The 20,212-nt window shown below is 46.3% G+C and overlaps 1 protein-coding gene across 1 annotated transcript in view; it reads right to left on the bottom strand.

The window, feature by feature from the left end:
* LOC126992961 (uncharacterized) overlaps positions 1–20,212 on the bottom strand; it is a 41,720-nt gene that overhangs the window by 9,335 nt on the left and 12,173 nt on the right. The window contains exon 5 of the mRNA XM_050851786.1: positions 18,762–18,991. Within this exon, the coding sequence (XP_050707743.1) occupies positions 18,762–18,991 (230 nt within the window). The remainder of the gene's footprint in view (positions 1–18,761; positions 18,992–20,212) is intronic.

Below are 20,212 nucleotides of genomic sequence, written 5' to 3'. Positions count from 1 at the left end.
GTTTCTATCCTTCTCTCTGTACCTTTATCTCCAGTTTCCTTTCTGACCGTTCTATTTATGCCGTGGTAGACGGTCACTGTTCTTCCCCTAAATCTATTAACAGTGGTGTCCCACAGGGTTCTGTCCTATCTCCCACTCTTTTTCTGTTGTTCATTGATGATCTTCTTTCCAAAACGAACTGTCCTATCCATTCCTACGCCGATGATTCCACTCTGCTTTACTCAACTTCTTTTAATAGAAGACCCACCCTTCAGGAACTTAACGACTCAAGGCTGGAGGCTGCAGAACGCTTAGCCTCAGACCTTACTATTATTTCCGATTGGGGCAAGAAGAACCTGGTGTCCTTCAACGCCTCAAAAACACAGTTTCTACACCTATCCACTCGACACAATCCTCCAAACAACTATCCCCTATTCTTTGACAACACCCAGCTATCACCTTCCTCAACACTAAACATCCTCGGTCTATCCTTACCTCAAAATCTCAACTGGAAACTTCATATCTCATCTCTTACTAAATCAGCTTCCTCGAGGCTGGGCGTTCTGTACCGTCTCCGCCAGTTCTTCTCCCCTGCACAGTTGCTGTCCATATACTGGGGCCTTGTCCGCCCTCGTATGGAGTATGCATCTCATGTGTGGGGGGGCTCCACTCACACAGCTCTTCTGGACAGAGTGGAGGCTAAGGCTCTTCGTCTCATCAGCTCTCCTCCTCATACTGATAGTCTTCTACCTCTTAAATTCCGCCGCAGTGTTGCCTCTCTTTCTATCTTCTATCGATATTTTCACGCTGACTGCTCTTCTGAACTTGCTAACTGCATGCCTCCCCCCCTCCCGCGGCCCCGCTGCACTCGACTTTCTACTCATGCTCATCCCTATACTGTCCAAACCCCTTATGCAAGAGTTAATCAGCATCTTCACTCTTTCATCCCTCACGCTGGTAAACTCTGGAACAATCTTCCTTCATCTGTATTTCCTCCTGCCTACGACTTGAATTCTTTCAAGAGGAGGGTATCAGGACACCTCTCCTCCCGTATTTGATCTTCCTTTCGGCCACCTCTTTTGTTTCTTTTTTAGGAGCAGCGAGTAGCGGGCTTTTTTTTTATTATTGTTTTCTTTTTTTGTGTGCCCTTGAGCTGCCTCCTTTGTTGTAAAAAAAAAAAAAAAAAAAAAAAGCAACATTGAGGTTGGGGGTTCATTAGGTAACAGTGATCATAAGGAAATTATATTTAATATTAAATGGGAGGATAGAGTCAGCAGAAACAACACTTAATACCTGACTTCCGGAAGGCGGACTTCGAGGGTTTAAAAAAGCAGCTGCAAAGGCTTAAGAGAGTAAGATCAGAAGTAGCTGAGAGCTTAAACCATAGGGTTCGTTATGTTGGGAGTATAGAACGTGTAAGAATTCCTTTTTCCTGGAATTCACCATCGGAATACGCGTTCACCTGGGAGGCTCTCCAACAATGTTTGAGCGAAACTGTAGGGTATGATATTCTGCTACGGAAGGAGGGATGAATGTAACCCGCATGGTGGCGGCGAGGAGACTGTCTTTTCAAATGGACAACATTCCTATTAATACAGCAAAATGTACTCAAAGATTCAACGCGATCGGATATGGAGTAAACATGTAACAGGGTATCCTTTTTCGAAATGTATAGGACGACCTTTTTGATCTGTGAGTTTAATAGAAATCGAATCAATTACTTTGGATTTAAGGGACTTATATATAGTTGGATGCACGCCTTTTGTTAGACCTCCGGAGAGCGAAAAGGCATCAAGAATATTTACATTTTTCCCTGCATATCTAGAGGGATTGACAAGGTCAGTGTAAATGAGAACACACTGTACGTCACCATTTCTCAACAGAGGGGCATGACCATGTAGCGGAACAAGAACGTTTTTTTTTTGTTCTTCATGTGTACCCAAGGAAGAAAACACAGCATAACCTAAGCTGGGGACAAAACCGAGAACCTGGGCCAGTCGCGTATCAAAGGAAACCTTAATAAATACAACTTGTGGATGATAACCATTGTAGCAGAACAAAGTTAAATGATCATTTGTTGAGCTAAATGCAAGAACCTCTCTAGAATACGCTAGTAAATGGTAGCTGTATCCATCGACCATCTCCTTTATCAATGTCGTTATTATACCGTTAACACACATCAGCAAATACCCAGTGTCATTATACAAGATATTAGCATTAATAGCCTCTGACAGTGTGCGTCTTTCAATAGCTTCTGAATCTGGCGTTGGTCTTATACCACATTCAAGATGTATACTACACTCTGGTTCACCCGGTTTAACAATGTAATACCGACGGGGAAGCAACACGTTCAGTAGACCGACTTCATATTCCACGTCCTTGTCTAATGTTAGAGTTTGTATATTATTAGTAAAGCTAGTGCTGGAATTGGGGTAAATTTCCCCATCCGCAATGCTGGTAACATATATATGATGTGATTCCATTTAGAGCAAGCAAGACACTAGCAAAAATATTATAATTATTTCATTATATAAAGGTAGACATGACGAGATGCCAATTACATATTGAAGGTAAATCATACTAAATATCATTACATTGTTATTTATTGACATATTTTACATTTAGTGATGTACATAATTATTGGGGAATTGTCTGGAGCTATAGTTATTTAGGACCCACGTCGACTACAGCACCGTCCCGTTTTCTTTTCCATTCGTCAGCCACAGCGTCGTCCTCTGTATCCACCAGATTAATCTTCCTGTTTCGCTCGGGAGACACAGATAGAGGTCATTTTGTTTCAGGCTCATCGCAGGTCCACCATCTGTTCAGGATGACGCACGATATATTATGCAGTTGGAGTTCAGCCGCAGCCTCTTGGAGATGCGGTTGGTAGTCAGCTTTCCACAACATGTAAAGAATTCCAGCGCTTGCAATATTGTAGGGGAAGACGACACTTGTAATGTTGCTTTTAATCACCCATTCTACCAGTTTTGTGATGGACTCTTTAAACCAGCGGAGACGGTTATCATAACTGTCTTCCTTTACCCCACGAATGAAATTTTGATCTCTTGACGTCTGAAGATATCCTTGGTTTATAGGGTTATTTTCCAGTTCGCGGCCAGGAGCATATTGGGTTAGGATACACGCCACATAAGGAAGATTTTCACTCGGAGGATAGCGAATATGCAGACTACCGGGAATACCACGATCTTCCCAGCGACACCTGTTCAATTGGTAGATCGGGCTTCTTTCGCGGTAGAGATTACTGTGCGGGTACAATCCATGTAGGCGTCCAGTAAACCCCTCTTTTCGTAGCAGGAACTGCAGTTGAGGGAAGAAACGATGATGGTCTTGTTGTTGCGGTAGATGCCATCGCCAGGAGAACCGTCTTTGTAGTTGAACACGTAGGCGTCCGACATGGTGTCCTCTGGTATACTGGTGAGTGATGAATAGTACCGCTTCAGCTGATGGCGAGGGACGAGTAGCGAACCATCGTCCCATCTGCTCTCTCTTATAAGCCCGCTCGGGGCACCATCGTGTCCGAGCGTGTTCGTCCTCGCCTCCGTCCTTTCTCTCTCCATGACGTCGCCGCTCCCTCTGTATAAGTCGCGCGTCCAACGCGGTTCAGTATCTACAACGTCCATGATTCTGTTTCTTTCTTGAATCACAATGTAGGACTGCACTAGCACATTGGAAAAGCGGATTTAATATGGAACCCATCTGTAAGTTGCCAACGATGGTTGTTTGGTGAAACCAGATCCCTGAATCTTTTGCCGCAAGCGCGTATTTTTTATTTCGCTAGGTAATACACCCGTGGCGTCAATGATGTGTTTTATATTAGCAATGTCAGCAATCGTTGGTTTTTGACTTGCATTAGAGAGTAAATTCAACATGTACAGGATATTGGAGGATCGAACAGAAGACAATACGTTGCCTCGGCTATCCAATTTTACGATGGGATTGTCTTTTATTCGTTCTAGCATCATATTGACGTATGGCACGTCGATACTTTTAACATACAGAGGTATTAAATTACTTATTTCAGGATTGGAGGAAATCTTGTTCTCCCTAATCCCTGTGACTCTAAGTTGCACGGGTGGTAGTTTTGTGGTTTTGTATACACCAGATCGCGATATTTTCTTTTTTTTGTAAGTTTTCTTTCTTACAGAGCGAGATGACGGGTTCAATCTTGTAGGAGTGCTTGGTCTTGCACCATGGGACGACACGACAGGATCGCTGCTGCTTACTGGCACATGTTCAGAGACCGGCATGTGATCGGGATGGGTCGACTGCGGGTTGAAACACGATTGACCGTTGACCCCCGGACTCGTGGAGTTGGCGCATTTAGGCTTAATACCCGTTAAAACACGCTCAGCGGTAGACTCGGGAACAAGATAATACGTGCGCATTATCCAAATAATTTTCCGATCAAGGAAGCGGCAATAGGTAATATAGCAGCTAATATATTACCACCCCACCCCGTCTCGATGACAATATAAGTCTTTTCTTATGGAGAGGAGTTTTCTTTCTAGCTATGGCACGTATGTCTTCCCGATAGTTACGTAATTTCTTGATAACTTTGTTATTGAGGGTGAGGGGCTTCTTTAACAAATTGGAAAATATTTCAGATATACAGTTGAATTGTTCTCGAGCTGCTTGCTTAATAGCACGGTTTCTATCTTTTACTTTTAATTTCTTCAAAAGTAAGGCAAAGTTTTTGTGTGCACTGAGGAGTGGTGTCTTTTTACGCATTTTATACAATATCATTAGCGTCAATCCAGCTGTTGAATGAAGTAGGGTATCCCAACCACGATACAAAATACTGCTTTTTTCCTTTATTTTTTTCGTGAACGCAGTATTTTAATATCGTATGTCTCAGGCAGAGCGCTTAAGACGAGCTCTGGCGCGTAGAATATCCCCTGTATTGGTTCTCCAGACAAATCTTCTAAGAGATAAGTTCTTGGGCGATTCTTGTGTTTAATTGATTTTATGCGAAAGAGCTCGTGAGTATTTTGCTGCGTGTATCCTTTATGGAATACAGAGGAACGAGCACTTCCAACAAGGCGAACTATTTCACCAACTGCAAGTCTAGGACTGATGGAAGACGCTGGTTGCTTCGGGTTTTTATACATTGCGTGGAATTGCCGTTTGATTGGAGATGGGTCTTTTAAGTTATGGATATCAATGGGAGTTTGTTTTTCTTCAGTCCAGAATGGGGCGAGCGGTTGTAGGCATTGACCATGTTTTGCAGCTGATCAATATATCTTGAAGAATTTTGAGACGTGATGAACTTGTAGATGCGTGTACGAATGGCACGCTCTGCCAAGGCTGCTTTGATCTCACTTGAGTACACATTGTACAGCTTAATGCCCCGGGAACATAAATAGTTTCTTACTTTTCGATTCCAGAATTATGTGCCCAAGTCGGTGTTTAATCTTCGTAAGCCTTCAGAATCTTTATTTTCCACCACTTGTTTAAAGGCCACGAGCATAGTATTTGCGTCTTTATTCCGACACGGGACAACTTGCATATATCTAGAAAACACGTCTATGCATACTAACAAGTAGCCTATGTTATTATTTTCCTTTCTTATATGTCTCACGTCTGCTAAATCGGCAGCCATGATTACTTTGGGTTTTGAGGATATTATCTTTTGCCGGGGGATTTTTTTAGTCTGTAGCTTATCCAATGTATATGTTTTATTGCTTCTCAAAAAGTTGAATACGTCATCACGTGTTATTGCCGGATTTATACTTTTTGCTTTCTCCCATAATTTCGCCTGAGAGCTTAAAGCATAGGGTTCGCGTTCACCTGGGGGTTATCCGACAATGTTTGAGCGAAACTGTAGGGACTCAGGAGTATTTATACCCAAATCAACAAGAAGAAGAAACTAAACTAAAAAGGTAAACTAAGAGCAAAGCCAAACAAAACGAGACGAAACAAGTCACACAGAAAACGGTCATAACTCATGGAGAAGGCCAGCCTTCTCCATAAAGAGAAGTACCTCATGTCCCGGGGTAAGGCATCTCCCTCCCAGTATCAGCGAGAAACGGAATGATCCGTCTTCTCCCCGACACTGCGACAGGTATAGCACTCGCAGGTCCCCCAAACTGGGGCACTCGACCAGCAAGTGCCGCACAGTCAGGGGAACCAAGCAGTCATCACAATAAGGCAACCATGTGTTAGACGCGTATGACCCGTCCGAAGACGGGTCAAGGCTGTCTGCGAGCGACGGTCACGGACACTTTCGTATGACCAAGGACGAGCATTCCACCTGTCCTGTCAACTGGCAAGAATTGCCTTGCGAGTCTCTGGAAACATATATGTACATGGGACGGCACTAGGGGGGGCAGCTCTAGCTGCTGTCTCCCTTGCAAGTCCATCATCTCGTTCGTTCCCGTGTACGCCAACGAGTCCTGGAACCCAACAAAACCCAACGCGATATCCCCTGTTGCTGAGCAAATACAGCCACTCGAGAGCAGATAAAACTACGGGATTAACAGAGGGAGTAAAGGAGCCCAGCGCAGAAAGAGCGCTACGAGAATCACTAAAGATCATAAAAGAGTCCACAAGAAGCGTAAAAATAATCTGTAAAGAGAGGACTATTGCAGACAGCTCTGCAGTAAATACAGAAGCAACAGAAGAAAGACGACCTCCCCGACAGAAGGAGGGGAACACAACACCAAAGCCAACTCCAGTATCCAATTTAGAGCCATCAGTAAAGACAGGGATGGAGTCCGAGTGTTCAGTGAAATGCTCTAAAAATAAGGCTCGGGACGCATATGGCGGTAAATCCCTCTTACTATCTATAGTGGGAGAACACACGGATACACCGGGGAACTGCCAGTATCCAACCCTAGGTACTCCATAAGGGCAGATAGGAATGGGAGGGAAAGATAACGGTGTCATGGTAGACGCTACCCGAAACCCAAAAGGTTTAGGGAGACTAGGTCGCTCATCATATGCAGGCGAACGGGAATCCCGCAAAATTGGCACACAAGGAACTGATTCTGGAAGGCGTTGAACGCGGAACCAGCAACGGAATAGAGAGGACGGGCGTCTCAAATCCAGAGGCAGGACGCCAGCATCCACGAGGAGGCTAGGTATCGATGAAGACCGGAATGCACCAGTAGCCAAGCGGACTCCGGCATGATGCACTGAGTCCAACACGCGTAGGCGAGCTTCCTTGTCGGAGGAGTAAACCTCGCCGCCATATTCCAACTTGGAAAGCATGAGTGTTCTGTGGAGGAGGAATAGCGTGTCCCTGTCTGCACCCCAAGAGGTATGAGCTAAAACACGAAGGAGGGACAAGGCTTTCTGACAAGCCGCCTTAACGTAACGTAAATGAGGCACCCAGGTTAGGCGGCTATCAAATAAAAGACCGAGGTAACGAGTCGTCTCTACACAGGACAGTCGCCAATTACCAAGATATAAGTCAGGGTCCGGATGAACGCCTCGAAGACGACAGAAATGCATAGCTACTGTCTTTGAGGTCGAAAATCGAAAGCCGCGCGTATTTGCCCAATTGGCGACTCTATTAATTGTCAATTGCAGTTTTCGTTCAATCAACGACATCCTTGCCGCAGAAAACGAAATGGATAAATCGTCTACATATAAGGAGCTATGAACTCCATCAGGCAGGACACCAACGACTCCATTAATAGCCACAGCAAATAGCGTAACACTGATATTACTTCCCTGTGGTACACCGTCCTCAAGAGGGCAAATCTCGGAAAGAGTACTCCCCACTCTAACCCGTAAAAGATGATGAGATAAAAACTCCTGAATAAAAATAGGGAGACGGCCACGAAGACCAAACTCAAACAGGCTAAGTAAAATACCATGGCACCAAGCGGTGTCGTAGGCCTTCTCTAGATCAAAAAACACGGTCACCTGGTGGTGATTATTGGCAAACGCCTCACAAACTGAGGATTCAAAGGATAAAAGAGCAACCGAAGTGGACAGCACCTTTCGGAAACCATATTGCACCGGGGTCAATAAATTCCGGCTCTCCAGGTACCACATAAGCCTGACATTCACCATCTTTTCCATCACTTTACAAATGCAGGATGTTAAAGAAATAGGACGAAAGTTTGTTGCTTGGAGATGATCTTTCCCAGGCTTCAGAATGGGAAGAATTACAGCCACACTGCACAGAGATGGAAAATCACCGGTACGCCAAATGAAATTGTAAAGATCCAATAAAAATGTAATACCACAGTCAGACATGTGACGTAGGAAAGCATAAGGGATGTCGTCTGGACCTGGCGAGGAATCATGACACTGGGATAAAGCCGTCTTTAACTCGGAGAGAGAAAATGGGATATTATAAGATTCCCCTCCGGTGGAAGCGAAGTTAACGCCGAATGATTCCAAATCCCGGCGATGACGTGCCCCTGGTGCAGTAGGATCTTTCCTAGAGACACTGACAAAGTGCTTGGCGAATAGGTCAGCAACAATCTTAGGGTCCGACGCCGTCTCCCATGCATTCGATAGCACTGGAGGGGGAGGGGGGGGGAAAACTTCCCAGAGATCTTACGAACTCTGTTAAAGACTTCTGTGAGTGTAGTTATGGTAGTGATGGAAGAAAGATAATCCTTCCAAGACATTCGTTGAGCCTCCTTGAAAGTGCGTCGTGCTCGAGCACGCGCTCTCCGAAAAGCATCCAAACACGGGGGGTCCCCACAGTGACGACGAAGTCGAGAGAATGCAGCACGCTTCTCTTGCACAGCAGTAGTGCAAGCAGCGTTCCACCAGGGAACATGACGTTTAGGGAACTGGCCAGATGTCCCGGGGACGGATTGAAGGGCTGCAGAATGTAAGGCATCAGTGAAATAGGATGTAGCCTCGTCGGAAGTTCCAAAGTCACCCAACGGACGAAGAGAGGAGCTAAGTTCCGTAAATCGCTGCCAGTCTGCTTTATCTAGACGCCGCGAGAAAGGTGTGACTGTGGTACGGAATCAATGCGTTCCAATAAAATTGGAAAGTGGTCACTGCCATACAAGTCCGGTAAGACCCGCCAACTAAAATCTGGAAGAGAATTTTAAGTGCAAAGTGAAAGATCTATAGAAGTAAAAGTACAGGTAACTATCAATTTACGCCAGTATTATGTCCTTGAAGAGGTCGCGTAAATCAAAAACAATGTAAATCAAACAAGAGGTAGGTTTCTATCGAAAAATAAATATTCACTTCATTCAGTGGAGAGAGAGAGAGAGAGAGAGAGAGAGAGAGAGAGAGAGAGAGAGAGAGAGAGAGAGAGAATATCCATATCATCGAGATATCCACTCAGGCACTCAGTCTCAGCCTCACTCATGTGAGGAAGAAATGAGGGACAGCATGAGCCACTGGCTAGTGTTGGTACCAGTACCGAGCAGTCTGGTACCGGTACCGTACCGTATAGTTGGTACCGTTAGTATCGGTACTGGTACCGGTATAAGCCCACCCCTATTGTTGAGTAGCGTGGCAGCGTAGGTACTGTATTGTTGTTCAAGTGGCGCGCGGCGCCGTGTGAGTCCAGTTGCGTGAGACATCTGGTGGCCTCTCCATAAAATATCGCGTATAAGTGAAAACATGTGTAAATAAAATAAAATAAAAAGGATTTTAGACCCCGCGTTATTTAAAAAACGCGTAAACCAAACTCGCGTAGACCGAGAGTTACCTGTACCAGTCTGGCTATGAAAATGTCACCTTCCCAGAGTTTAAAATTTATAATCCCTGATCCTCAATAAAAGAAGCAACTAAGAGTCCGCGTGGGTTTGTAGGACCATCATCCCACAACGGATGGCGACCGTTAAAATCCCCTAATAAAAGTAAATGCGAGGAAAGTTCCTGCACCAGGTGGTCAAGATCGTGTCTGTCAACAGGAACACCGGGAGGGAGATAAATGCTACATAATGTATAAAATTTGCCCAAATAAACCTTACCAGCAACAGACTGCAACGTTGAGTAAAACTGTTATGGGACTGAAGGGATATTACAGCGAACGAATATGGCGGTGCCACCATGGTGGCCCTGTCCAGGATTAGTGGTACTGTAAACGGTACGATACCCAGGAGGACTAGAGTGAGTGTAGTCTCCGAGCATTGTCTCCTGTAAACAAAGGCAATCAGGAGAAAACCGATATATCAATGCTCGGAGTTCCTCCCACGAGGCCCGTAGGCCTCTACAATTCCACTGGAGGAGTCGGAAGATGTCTATTTAAGAGTGCGCTCCAGGCGAGCCCCTGAAAGAGACTGCCCTCTACCCACCTGATTCGGTACGGTAATACGGCGAGAAGAGGAGACTGGGACCCGAGAGGAGCCGGGTCGAGGGACCTCGAGCTTTCTCCCAACAAAGGAACCTGCGCCCCCTCCGGACGCCGCACTACTAGAGCCAGACTGCACACCACTCCCCGAAGCTACATGCTCCCGGGGAGGGTTTCAATATTATCTCCAAGGGATTCCTCAGTTTCCATATCCCGATCAGGAAAACCACTAGACGCAACAGGAACTGGAACAGAGGGGGTCGCAGCAGGCTCAGTATGAGCCTCCGCATCTTCCTCCATAGGCCTTTCATGGGAGACCCCAGAATCATGTATACCTACAGTAATCTTAGTTGGCGGCACAGATTCAACTGAATCTGTAGAACCGCGATGTCGCTTGTTCATACCTCTGGCGGACTTCGGCGAAGCAATGTGAGGTGCATGTACATCAATATGCATCACCTGGGACGAGGCCGGAGAAGCCCCATCAGAACCTGGAGGTGTCTCGACAGAATCACAGGGCAAAAGGGAAAATCTATTATGGGACGTAGTAACAGTAGCTTCAAAGGGCCGGGAGGAAACCGTAGAGGACACCTGAGCAGCGGGCTGGGCAGAAGAGCGAGTGCCTAGCGAGAGGAATTCACGGCGCGCACTACCAAGGCTGATAAACTGACTATTTGCAAGTTGCAAAATATCTTGTTCCAGGCGACATCGTGGGCACTGTCTGGAAGACAACCGGTGAGCATCCTAGCAATAGAAGCAATAAGCATCTGACTCACATTCCGCCGTGGAGTGTGCGGCTAATGCAGAACAATTACCACACCGAGAAGGTTCAGTGCAGTATTTCGTACAATGACCATACCCGTAACATGAAAAAACATTGTAGAGGGCGGTCAACAAAAGACTTTACCCGAAGATGGAGGGGGCCAATACTGACACGGTCAGGGAGGGTAGAACCAAAAAAGGTGAGAAGTATCATGTTAGCTGAACCCTTCATCTTGGACACCTTATGAACAGAACTAGGGCACATCCCAAATATTTCCTCCTCAGAGAACTCAGAGGTCATGGTTATATATACTGCCTTTACTATAATTGAAGGTATGATGTGCTTTGACCATTTCAAACATGTTGTCAGCAGGGCATGGTAGATGTTGCAGCATTTTAGCTTGAGTAATATCTTTAGCCCTGACTAACACCCCCTTCCCATACTTTTTTTCAGATTCCCCTCAGGGATCGTGCCAATTTCTTTGGCGAGGTACCTGGCAGCATAAATGAAGTGGCCACGCCCATTCTTATTGTATGCAACAAACCAACGAGGGGGAGGGACCTGGCTGTCCCTGGGAGTTGGCTCTAACAAAGCGTCTTCAAAGAGATTCGGAACATAGTCCATGTTCCTGTCCGAAATATTGGAAGAGCGAAGAAGTTTCGCTTGAAATCCAGCACCTGCGATAGGCAGAGTCGCAACAGCATCACACGCCGACTGGGCTTCAGCGCTGGAGGCAAAGTTCACATAGCATCTATTTGACTTGAAGTCTCCATCATAAATGAGACGGATACGAAGGACTGTGCCAAATGGCTTGAATAAGGAGTGCAAGGCACGGTAGGAAAACGATGGATCGATATTCACCATCTGTAGTGCGTCCAGCTTGGAAGAAGGGCGCACATCAGAGTTACCCCCGGAATGGAAGGCAGCCTTGTCAGACACACGTGGACTTTTGTGTCGCACGGACTTATCTTGGTCAGCCCCTCTAGGAGGTAGGGACTTTCCAGCGGCACCACCAGGAGCCGTGAAAGGCTCCAAGGGGGCGACGAGCGAGTACCGTGTAGGGGTAATCGAGGACAGGCGGACGTCAGGGAGAGAGGCAGGCCGAGGCAAGGGAAACTTACCCATACACAGGGGAGGTGTTTCACTCCCCAACACCCCCACCCACCACGTAACCCAACAAGGGTAGGCCAGATGTTGAGGCCAGACCGCACCCAACAGCCCCAGGGGTAATGGGGAAGTATACGCATCCACTGCCAAGTGTTTAACGGCGGCCGCGGGACCGTTGCGACCGCCCACCCGGCAGTGATCACTTGACCCTAGCCATCGCATGACCAGCCGATTGATTCAGTGGGGCCACACTGAACCGCCCGTCTTACCCAAACCCTCCCACCAAAGGAGCGTGTTGCCCATCGATGGGAACTACACCCTGCCCCGCGGTGGACTCAACCCCCAGATGAAAGGGCACGGGGAGTATACGGGACGCTACGCACGGCAAACACGTGGGGAGACAGTAGCCCTACCCTGGGTGGTAAAAGGTCAGGGCGGGCGAAGGCAACCTCATCAGTAGACCTCCTCTACCGGTGATGAGGGGGGAGCACTTGGTCCACGAGGCCAACGGACATCGAGCCCTATCGGGGTGGGCAAGCCACCACGATAGGTGGGGCCGCCGACCTCGCTTCAAGCCCCATCACCGCGACAAGGTGACTCCCCATCGACGGGGAGGAAGAGGAGGAAGGAGGTATCGCGAGACAGCGCAACACGGCACCAAACTAACCCCCATAATCACATAACCCTCTCATCTAATAATTTATCTAACCTCTTCTTGAACGTATCTATCGTGTTGGCTCTCACGACATGACTTATACGTCTGTTCCACTCATCCAGCACTATTGGTAAATCAATTAGTGCCTATGTATTTGTTGAACTTGAACTTATCCAACTTAAACCCATTGCTTCGTGTCCTACCCGGTGTGGTGTCATCTGCCATCCACGTATCCTAAGACATAACATCCAATCTGCGCATGCGCGGGATTTGTTTACAAACAAAGGGTGGATGAATTGCGACACGGTACCGTGTCTTTGTCGACTGCCTATTGCCTATTAAAAGTAAATGTTGACGTATGTTTTGAATTTGAGAATTGCTTGATATATGAAAGTTTCTTCCTGCACCCTTTGTATGTCCGTAAATGTGATAAATGAGATAACCTGAACCCCTTGTATGTCTGTATATGTGATAAATGAGATAACCCGCTCCCCTTGTATGTCGGTAAATGTGATAAATGAGATAACCTGAACCCCTTGTATGTCCGTAAATGTGATAAATGAGATAACCTGAACCCCTTGTATGTCGGTATATGTGATAAATGAGATAACCCGGTCCCCTTGTATGTCGGTAAATGTGATAAATGAGATAACCTGCACCCCTTATTTTTTTATACAGCAGAGGAGTCAGTTCAAGGGCATAAAAAAAGGTAACAAATGTAAAAAAAAAAGCCTGATACTCACTGCTCCTAAAAAGAGTGAGAGGAGTGGCCGAAAGAGGTCAATTTCGGGATGAAAGGGTTCAAGTCGTAGGCAGGAGGAAATACAGATGAAGGAAGATTGTTCCAGAGTGAAGATGCTGGTTAACTCTTGCGTAAGGGATTTGGACAGTAAAGGGATGAGCTTGAGTATAAAGTCGTGTCTGGCGAGGCCGCGGGAGGGGGGGAGGCATGCTGTTAGGAAGTTGAGAAGAGCAGTCACCACGAAAATATCGATAGGAGATAGAAAGAGAGGCAACATGGCGGCGAATTTTAAAAGGTAGAAGACTATTAGTAATAGGAGGAGAGCTGATGAGACGAAGAGCTTTAGACTCCACTCTGTCCAAGAGAGCTGCGTGAGTGGAGCCCCCCCGCACGTGAGATGCATACTCCATACGAGGGCGGACAAGGCCCCTGTAAATGGATAGCAACTGTGCAGGGCAGAAGAACTGGCGGAGACGGTACAGAACGCCCAGCCTCGAGGGAGATGATTTAGTAAGAGAAGATATATGAAGCTTCCAGTTGAGATATTGAGTTATGGATAGACCGGGGATGTTTAGTGTTGAAGAAGGTGATAGCTGGGTATGTCAAAGAATAGGGGATAGTTGTTTGGAAGATTGTGTCGAGTGGATAGGTGGAGAAACTGTGTTTTTGAGGCGTTGAAGGACACCATTATCTTCCTGCCCTAATCGGAAATAATAGTAAGGGCTGAGGCACATTCTGCCGCCTCCAGCCTGGAATCATTTAGTTCCTGTTGGGTGGTTCTTCTATTAAAAGAAGTTGAGTAATGCAGAGTAGAGTCATCGGCATAGGAATGGATAGGACGGTTTGTTTTGGAAAGATCACCAATGAACAACAGAAAGAGTGGTAGATAGAACAGAACCCTGCGGAACACCACTATTAATAGGTTTAGGGGAAGAACAGTGACCAGATGGTCACCACAGCAGACATAGAACGGTCAGAGAGGAAAGTGGAGATAAAGGTATAGAGAGAAGGATATAAACCGTAGGAGAGTAGTTTGGAAAGCAAAGATTTATGCCAGACCCTATCAAAGGCTTTTGATATGTCTAGCGCAATAGCAAAGGTTTCACCGAAACGGCTAAGAAAGGATGACCAAGAATCAATTAGGAAGGCAAGAAGATCACCAGTAGAACGCCCCTTGCGGAACCCATACTGGCGATCAGATAGAAGCTCAGAAGTGGAAAGGTGCTTTTGAATCTTCCGGTTAAGGATTGATTCACAAGCTTTAGATATACAAGAAAGCAAAGCTTTAGGACGATAGTTTGAGGGATTGGAACGGTCACCGTTCTTAGGCACAGGCTGTATGAAGGCATACTTCCAGCAGGAAGGAAAGGTAGATGTTGACATATAGAGGCGAAATAGTATGACCACGCAGGGTGTCAGCACGGAAGCACAGTTTCTAAGGTCAATAGGAGGCACTCCATCAGGTCCATAAGCCTTCTGAGGATTGAGGCCAGAGAGGGCATAAAAACTTCATTAGAAATAATCTTAATAGCAGGCATAAAGGAGTCAGAGGGGGGATGAGTAGGAGGAATATGCCCAGAATCGTCCAAGGTGGCAGTGCTGCCGTCAGGGCTAAGGAGAGAAGGGAAAGAGGAAGAAATGAAATTGGAGGATATATTTTTGGCTAGATGCCAGGAGTCTTGTAATGTGTATATTATAATGTACATGTGAATGTATGACTGTACGTGTGGCGACACCCAGTCGGTGTCGCACAACAGGATGTTTAACACCACGTCGTGCTTTTGGCCGTTGGAAGCTGTGATGAACTGACACTAGGATCAGCAAATGATGACTTTCATCAGCCGTCATCAACCGGAACCCACACCCTTCCGGACGAACTACAAGCAAATAAAAGGAGTGAAAAATGCGAAGACGGGGGGAGAATAGGAGAAAAGACAGCGGAGTAGTAACAAATGTACGGAAGTGGGGGTTGCCTCAGCGGGGGGGACTGGAAGTGGGGGTTGGGGGGGTCAGCGGGGGGGTTACGGAAGAGGGGGTATCTGGACCCCCCCCTGCCCCCCCCCCCCCCCCCCCCACACACACACACATCTCTTTTACCTTTTCACCCCCCCCCTCACCCCCCCCCCCTCACCCCCTCTCGGACTAGCGTACGGAAGCGAGAAGGTGACGGGAGTAGGGGTGCCCAGCAGGGAGGGAGGGGGGGGGTGACGGGAGAAGGGATACTTGAAGGGTTAAGATAAGATCTTTCTTTGACCCTCGAATGACCACGAGATTATAATCACGGAAAAGGTTAAGGACATTAGGTTAATGACCAGGCTGAAATATGAATTTACTCTCTAATGCAAGTCCGAAAATAAAATAAAAAATCGCCATTGAACGTAAGACTCGATAAATTATTTAAGTTTTTGCTGGATGTATTGTATCATTATCTTCTTATTTCTCATTTCTCAACTTGTTTCTTCTTATTTCTTTCCTCAACTTATATATATTTTTTTTTACTCCGGTTATTTGGTGCCATCTAACCCTAAACACTGCAGCACCAAGTCTTTTTTTTCTGATTTTGCATTAATTAATGTCTTATATCTCATTTCTTAACTTCTTTCTTCTTATTTCTTTTCTCAACTTGCATTTCTTTATATTTTCTGCATGCTCTTCGATGTCATATGACCTTAGGCGTTGCCGCATCGAATTTACCTTTTTCCGTGAAAAAGGGATCGTGTGTGTGTGTGTGTGTGTGTGTGTGTGTGTGTGTGTGTGTTCCATTCCCCTCCGATTCTTGAGAAATCTGCGGCTAGCTCGAAATTTTGTGGGCCATCTTTTTTAGCCGATTATATGCTCCGAAGCGGAATTTAGTGAGGATTCTTATGGTATCTTCAAATTCCTCATACGTCTATTAGTTCCCGAGTTACACCGAGAAAACTGATTTTTTTTCTCTCGTCAGAGTAGCCTAACAAATAAAAAACACTCATTAATTAATGTCTTATATCTCATTTCTTAACTTATTTCTTCTTATTTCTTTTCTCAACTTGCATTTCTTTATATTTTCTGCCTGCTCTTCGGTGTCATATGACCTTAGACGTTGCCGCATCGAGTTTACCTTTTTCCGTGAAAAAGGGATCATGTGTGTGTGTGTGTGTGTGTGTGTGTGTGTGTGTGTTCCATTCCCCTCCGATTCTTGAGAAATCTGCGGCAAATATTTTGGATTTGTTGTTAACTAATAAAGAGGACATAATAAGCAACATTGAGGTTGGGGGTTCATTAGGTAACAGTGATCATAAGGAAATTAAATTTAATATTAAATGGGAGGATAGAGTCAGCAGAAACAACACTTAATACCTGACTTCAGGAAGGCGGACTTCGATGGTTTAAGAAAGTAACTGCAAAGGGTTAAGAGAGTAAGATCAGAAGTAGCTGAGAGCTTAAACCATAGGGTTCGTTATGTTGGGAGTATAGAACGTGTAAGAGTTCCTTTTTCCTGGAGTTCACAATTGGAATACGCGTTCATCTGGGAGGCTCTCCAACAATGTTTGAGCGAAACTGTAGGGATTCAGGAGTATTTATACCCTAATCAACAAGAAGATATCCATAAGGACGTGAATATACGGCATATTTATATATATCTACAAACTGGTTTGCCTTCTCTTTTCCGAATATTTGTCTGCCCAGACAGTGAATTTGAGATAAATCTGACTTATTTAACCCTCTCGCGCACGATGACGCATTTCATGTCATCAAGGGTAAAAGGTTCTGGCGGACGATGACGCGAAACGCGCCATAAAAAGTAAATAAAATTATTAAAAATTAAGTTTTCGATGAAAGTGCGTCAAATTTGCAGTTGTTGGGATAAGTTTCTTAATAGTAACATATGGCAATCTTTCTAAGGAACGTAGATGAGGAGCTTTGAGTGATTTTTATTTGTTAGGATACTCTGACGAGAGAATAACATCCAGTTTTCTCGGTGTAACTCGGGAACTAATAGACGTATGAGGAATTTGAAGATACCATAAGAATCCTCACTAAATTCCGCTTCGGAACATATATTCGGCTAAAAAAGTTGGCCCACAACATTTCGAGCTAGCCGCAAATTTCTCAAGAATCAGAGGGGAATGGAACACACACACACACACACACACACACACACACACACACACACACGCACACTTTCCCTCTCACATCGCTCTCCCTTCCCTCCACTGACTCACTGAGGTATTTCTGGGTTGCCTTCGGTTGAGCGCTATCTTGATCTAGGGAAAAAGGTAAACTCGATGCGGCAACGTCAAAGGTCATATGACACCGAAGAGCAGGCAGAAAATATAAAGAAATGCAGGTTGAGAAAAGAAATAAGAAGAAAGAAGTTAAGAAATGAGATATAAGACATTAATTAATGCAAAATCAGAAGAAAAAAAATGAAAGTGCGTCAAATTTGCAGTTGTTGGGATAAGTTTCTTAATAGTAACATATGGCAATCTTTCTAAGGAATGTAGATGAGGAGCTTTGAGTGATTTTTATTTGTTAGGCTACTCTTACGAGAGAAAAAAAAAACAGTTTTCTCGGTGTAACTCGGGAACTAATAGACGTATGAGGAATTTGAAGATACCATAAGAATCCTCACTAAATTCCGCTTCGGAACATATATTCGGCTAAAAAAGTTGGCCCACAAAATTTTAAGCAAGCAGCAGATTTCTCAAGAATCAGAATGGAACACACACACACACACACACACACACACATGATCCCTTTTTCACGGAAAAAAAGTAAACTCGATGCGGTGTAGCGGCAGCCTAGGCCGCTACAGCGAAAACCAAACATTTCTGTCTGTGTGTTTTCGAGGCAGCATACGTTGTAGCTGGTACAACGCCGTTTGGGTCCGTTAAAGCCGCCTTGTAGGTTAAAAGACACAACTAATAACCAGTGATGACTCCATTGGAGAGGAATTTTATTTTTGGGCATATGAATGTTATTACATATGGTAAATAATATTTACAGAGGTTGATATACATTATTATATACACGGTTGATGATTTGGTGTTATTATCTATGTTGGTGAGTTTGTTATAATATACATGATGATTTGGTACATGTTTATGATGTAGTGACCCACGACTCGATGAAATATGGAGGATGAGATGGTGTGTGTGTAATAGAAGGCGGAAGAGAAAGAGAACGTGGTGAGTCAAAGGGTAGACTAAAGAATTAAAGATGAAGAAAACGGGAAGATTTAGAGGGTCACTACATAACTCCCCCCCTAGTGACGAGGTAGGAGGAACGTTACGTGTTTTTGTCTGTGGCACTGGAGTTTGTCTGCAATCACTGGAGTGGGGGACACTGACACGGTGTTGGTGCGTGGAGGATCCGGCTGCAGGAGGTACGCGGGCTTGACCCGGTCGATGGCGATGACATCGGATTTGCCGTGGCGGTCGATTGTGATGTTCTTCCGCGTCCTCTTGATGACGGTGAAGGGGCCATCGTATGGTTGCTGCAGAGGCTTCTTTGTGGCGTCCACTCGCACGAACACGTGTGTGCAGGTGTCGAGGTCCTGGCTCACGAACGTTTTGGATGGGGATGTACGTGGCGGCACTGGCTGGAGTCTCTGCATTGCGTTCTTGAGGTTCCTGGCGTAGTCCTGTATGTCGCAGGGAGGGCCAGGAGTGGGCGAGAGAACCTCTCCTGGGAGGCGGAGAGTGGTGCCGTACAGGAGCTCTGCAGAGGAGTGGCCAAAGTCTTCTTTGAGGGACGTCCGTATGCCGAGGAGGGCTAGAGGCAGAGTCGTAGTCCAGTCGCTGCGGTCCTGAACTGTTGCTGCCAGCGAGGCCTTGAGTTGGCGGTGGAAGCGCTCGACAAGGCCATTCGACTGAGGATGGTAGCTGGCGGTTCTGATCCGCTTAATCCCCAGGATGGACATGACCTTGTCCCAAAGGCTCGACTCGAACTGGCTTCCACGGTCGGATGTGAGGCTGAGAGGCGTACCGAAGCGCGACACCCAGGTGTTGACGAAGGCTCTGGCGATGGTGTCCGTTGTTATGTCTTCGACCGGGACAGCTTCGGGCCAGCGTGTGAATCTGTCAACGCAGGTGAGGAGGTACTTGTAGCCGTTGGAGTGTGGGAGTGGGCCGACGAGGTCGACGTGGACGTGTTCGAGTCTGGAGGATCGGGGCGTGAACGCTGCTGGAGGCGAGACGGTGTGGCGCGTCACCTTGGAAGCCTGGCACTGGACGCAGGTGCGGGTCCAGTCTCTGACGTCCTTGTTGATCCCCGTCCATATGAAGCGCGAGGACATCATGCGTTGTGACGCTCGTATCCCGGGGTGAGAGAGGTCGTGCAGCTGGCGGAAGAGAGGATACCGGTGGTTCTTCGGTAGGTAGGGCCGGATGGTGGCGGTAGATGAGTCAGCGTAGAGGTGCACGTTGGTCCCGGGGAACTCGACTCGCCTCATCGACAAAGCGGGGTTATCCCTCAATTGCTGCAGCTCGGCGTCGTCGACTTGGTCTGCAGCAATGGCGGCATAATCGATGAGGGAGGAGGATGTTGCAGAGATGTTACGGGAGAGAGCGTCGGCGGGGATGTTGTCTTCGCCTTTGACGTACCGGATGTCTGTCGTGAACTGAGAGATGAAGTCGATGTGGCGCAGCTGCCTGGGAGAGTAGGTGGACTTGTTGTTGATGAAGGTTGTGGCAAGAGGCTTGTGGTCGGTGTATATGTGAAATTCCCGGCCTTCGACGAAGT

The sequence above is a fragment of the Eriocheir sinensis genome, unplaced genomic scaffold, assembly GCF_024679095.1.
Source record: "Eriocheir sinensis breed Jianghai 21 unplaced genomic scaffold, ASM2467909v1 Scaffold53, whole genome shotgun sequence".
Taxonomy (NCBI): domain Eukaryota; kingdom Metazoa; phylum Arthropoda; class Malacostraca; order Decapoda; family Varunidae; genus Eriocheir; species Eriocheir sinensis.
This window is presented reverse-complemented; position numbering and strand designations above follow the sequence as displayed.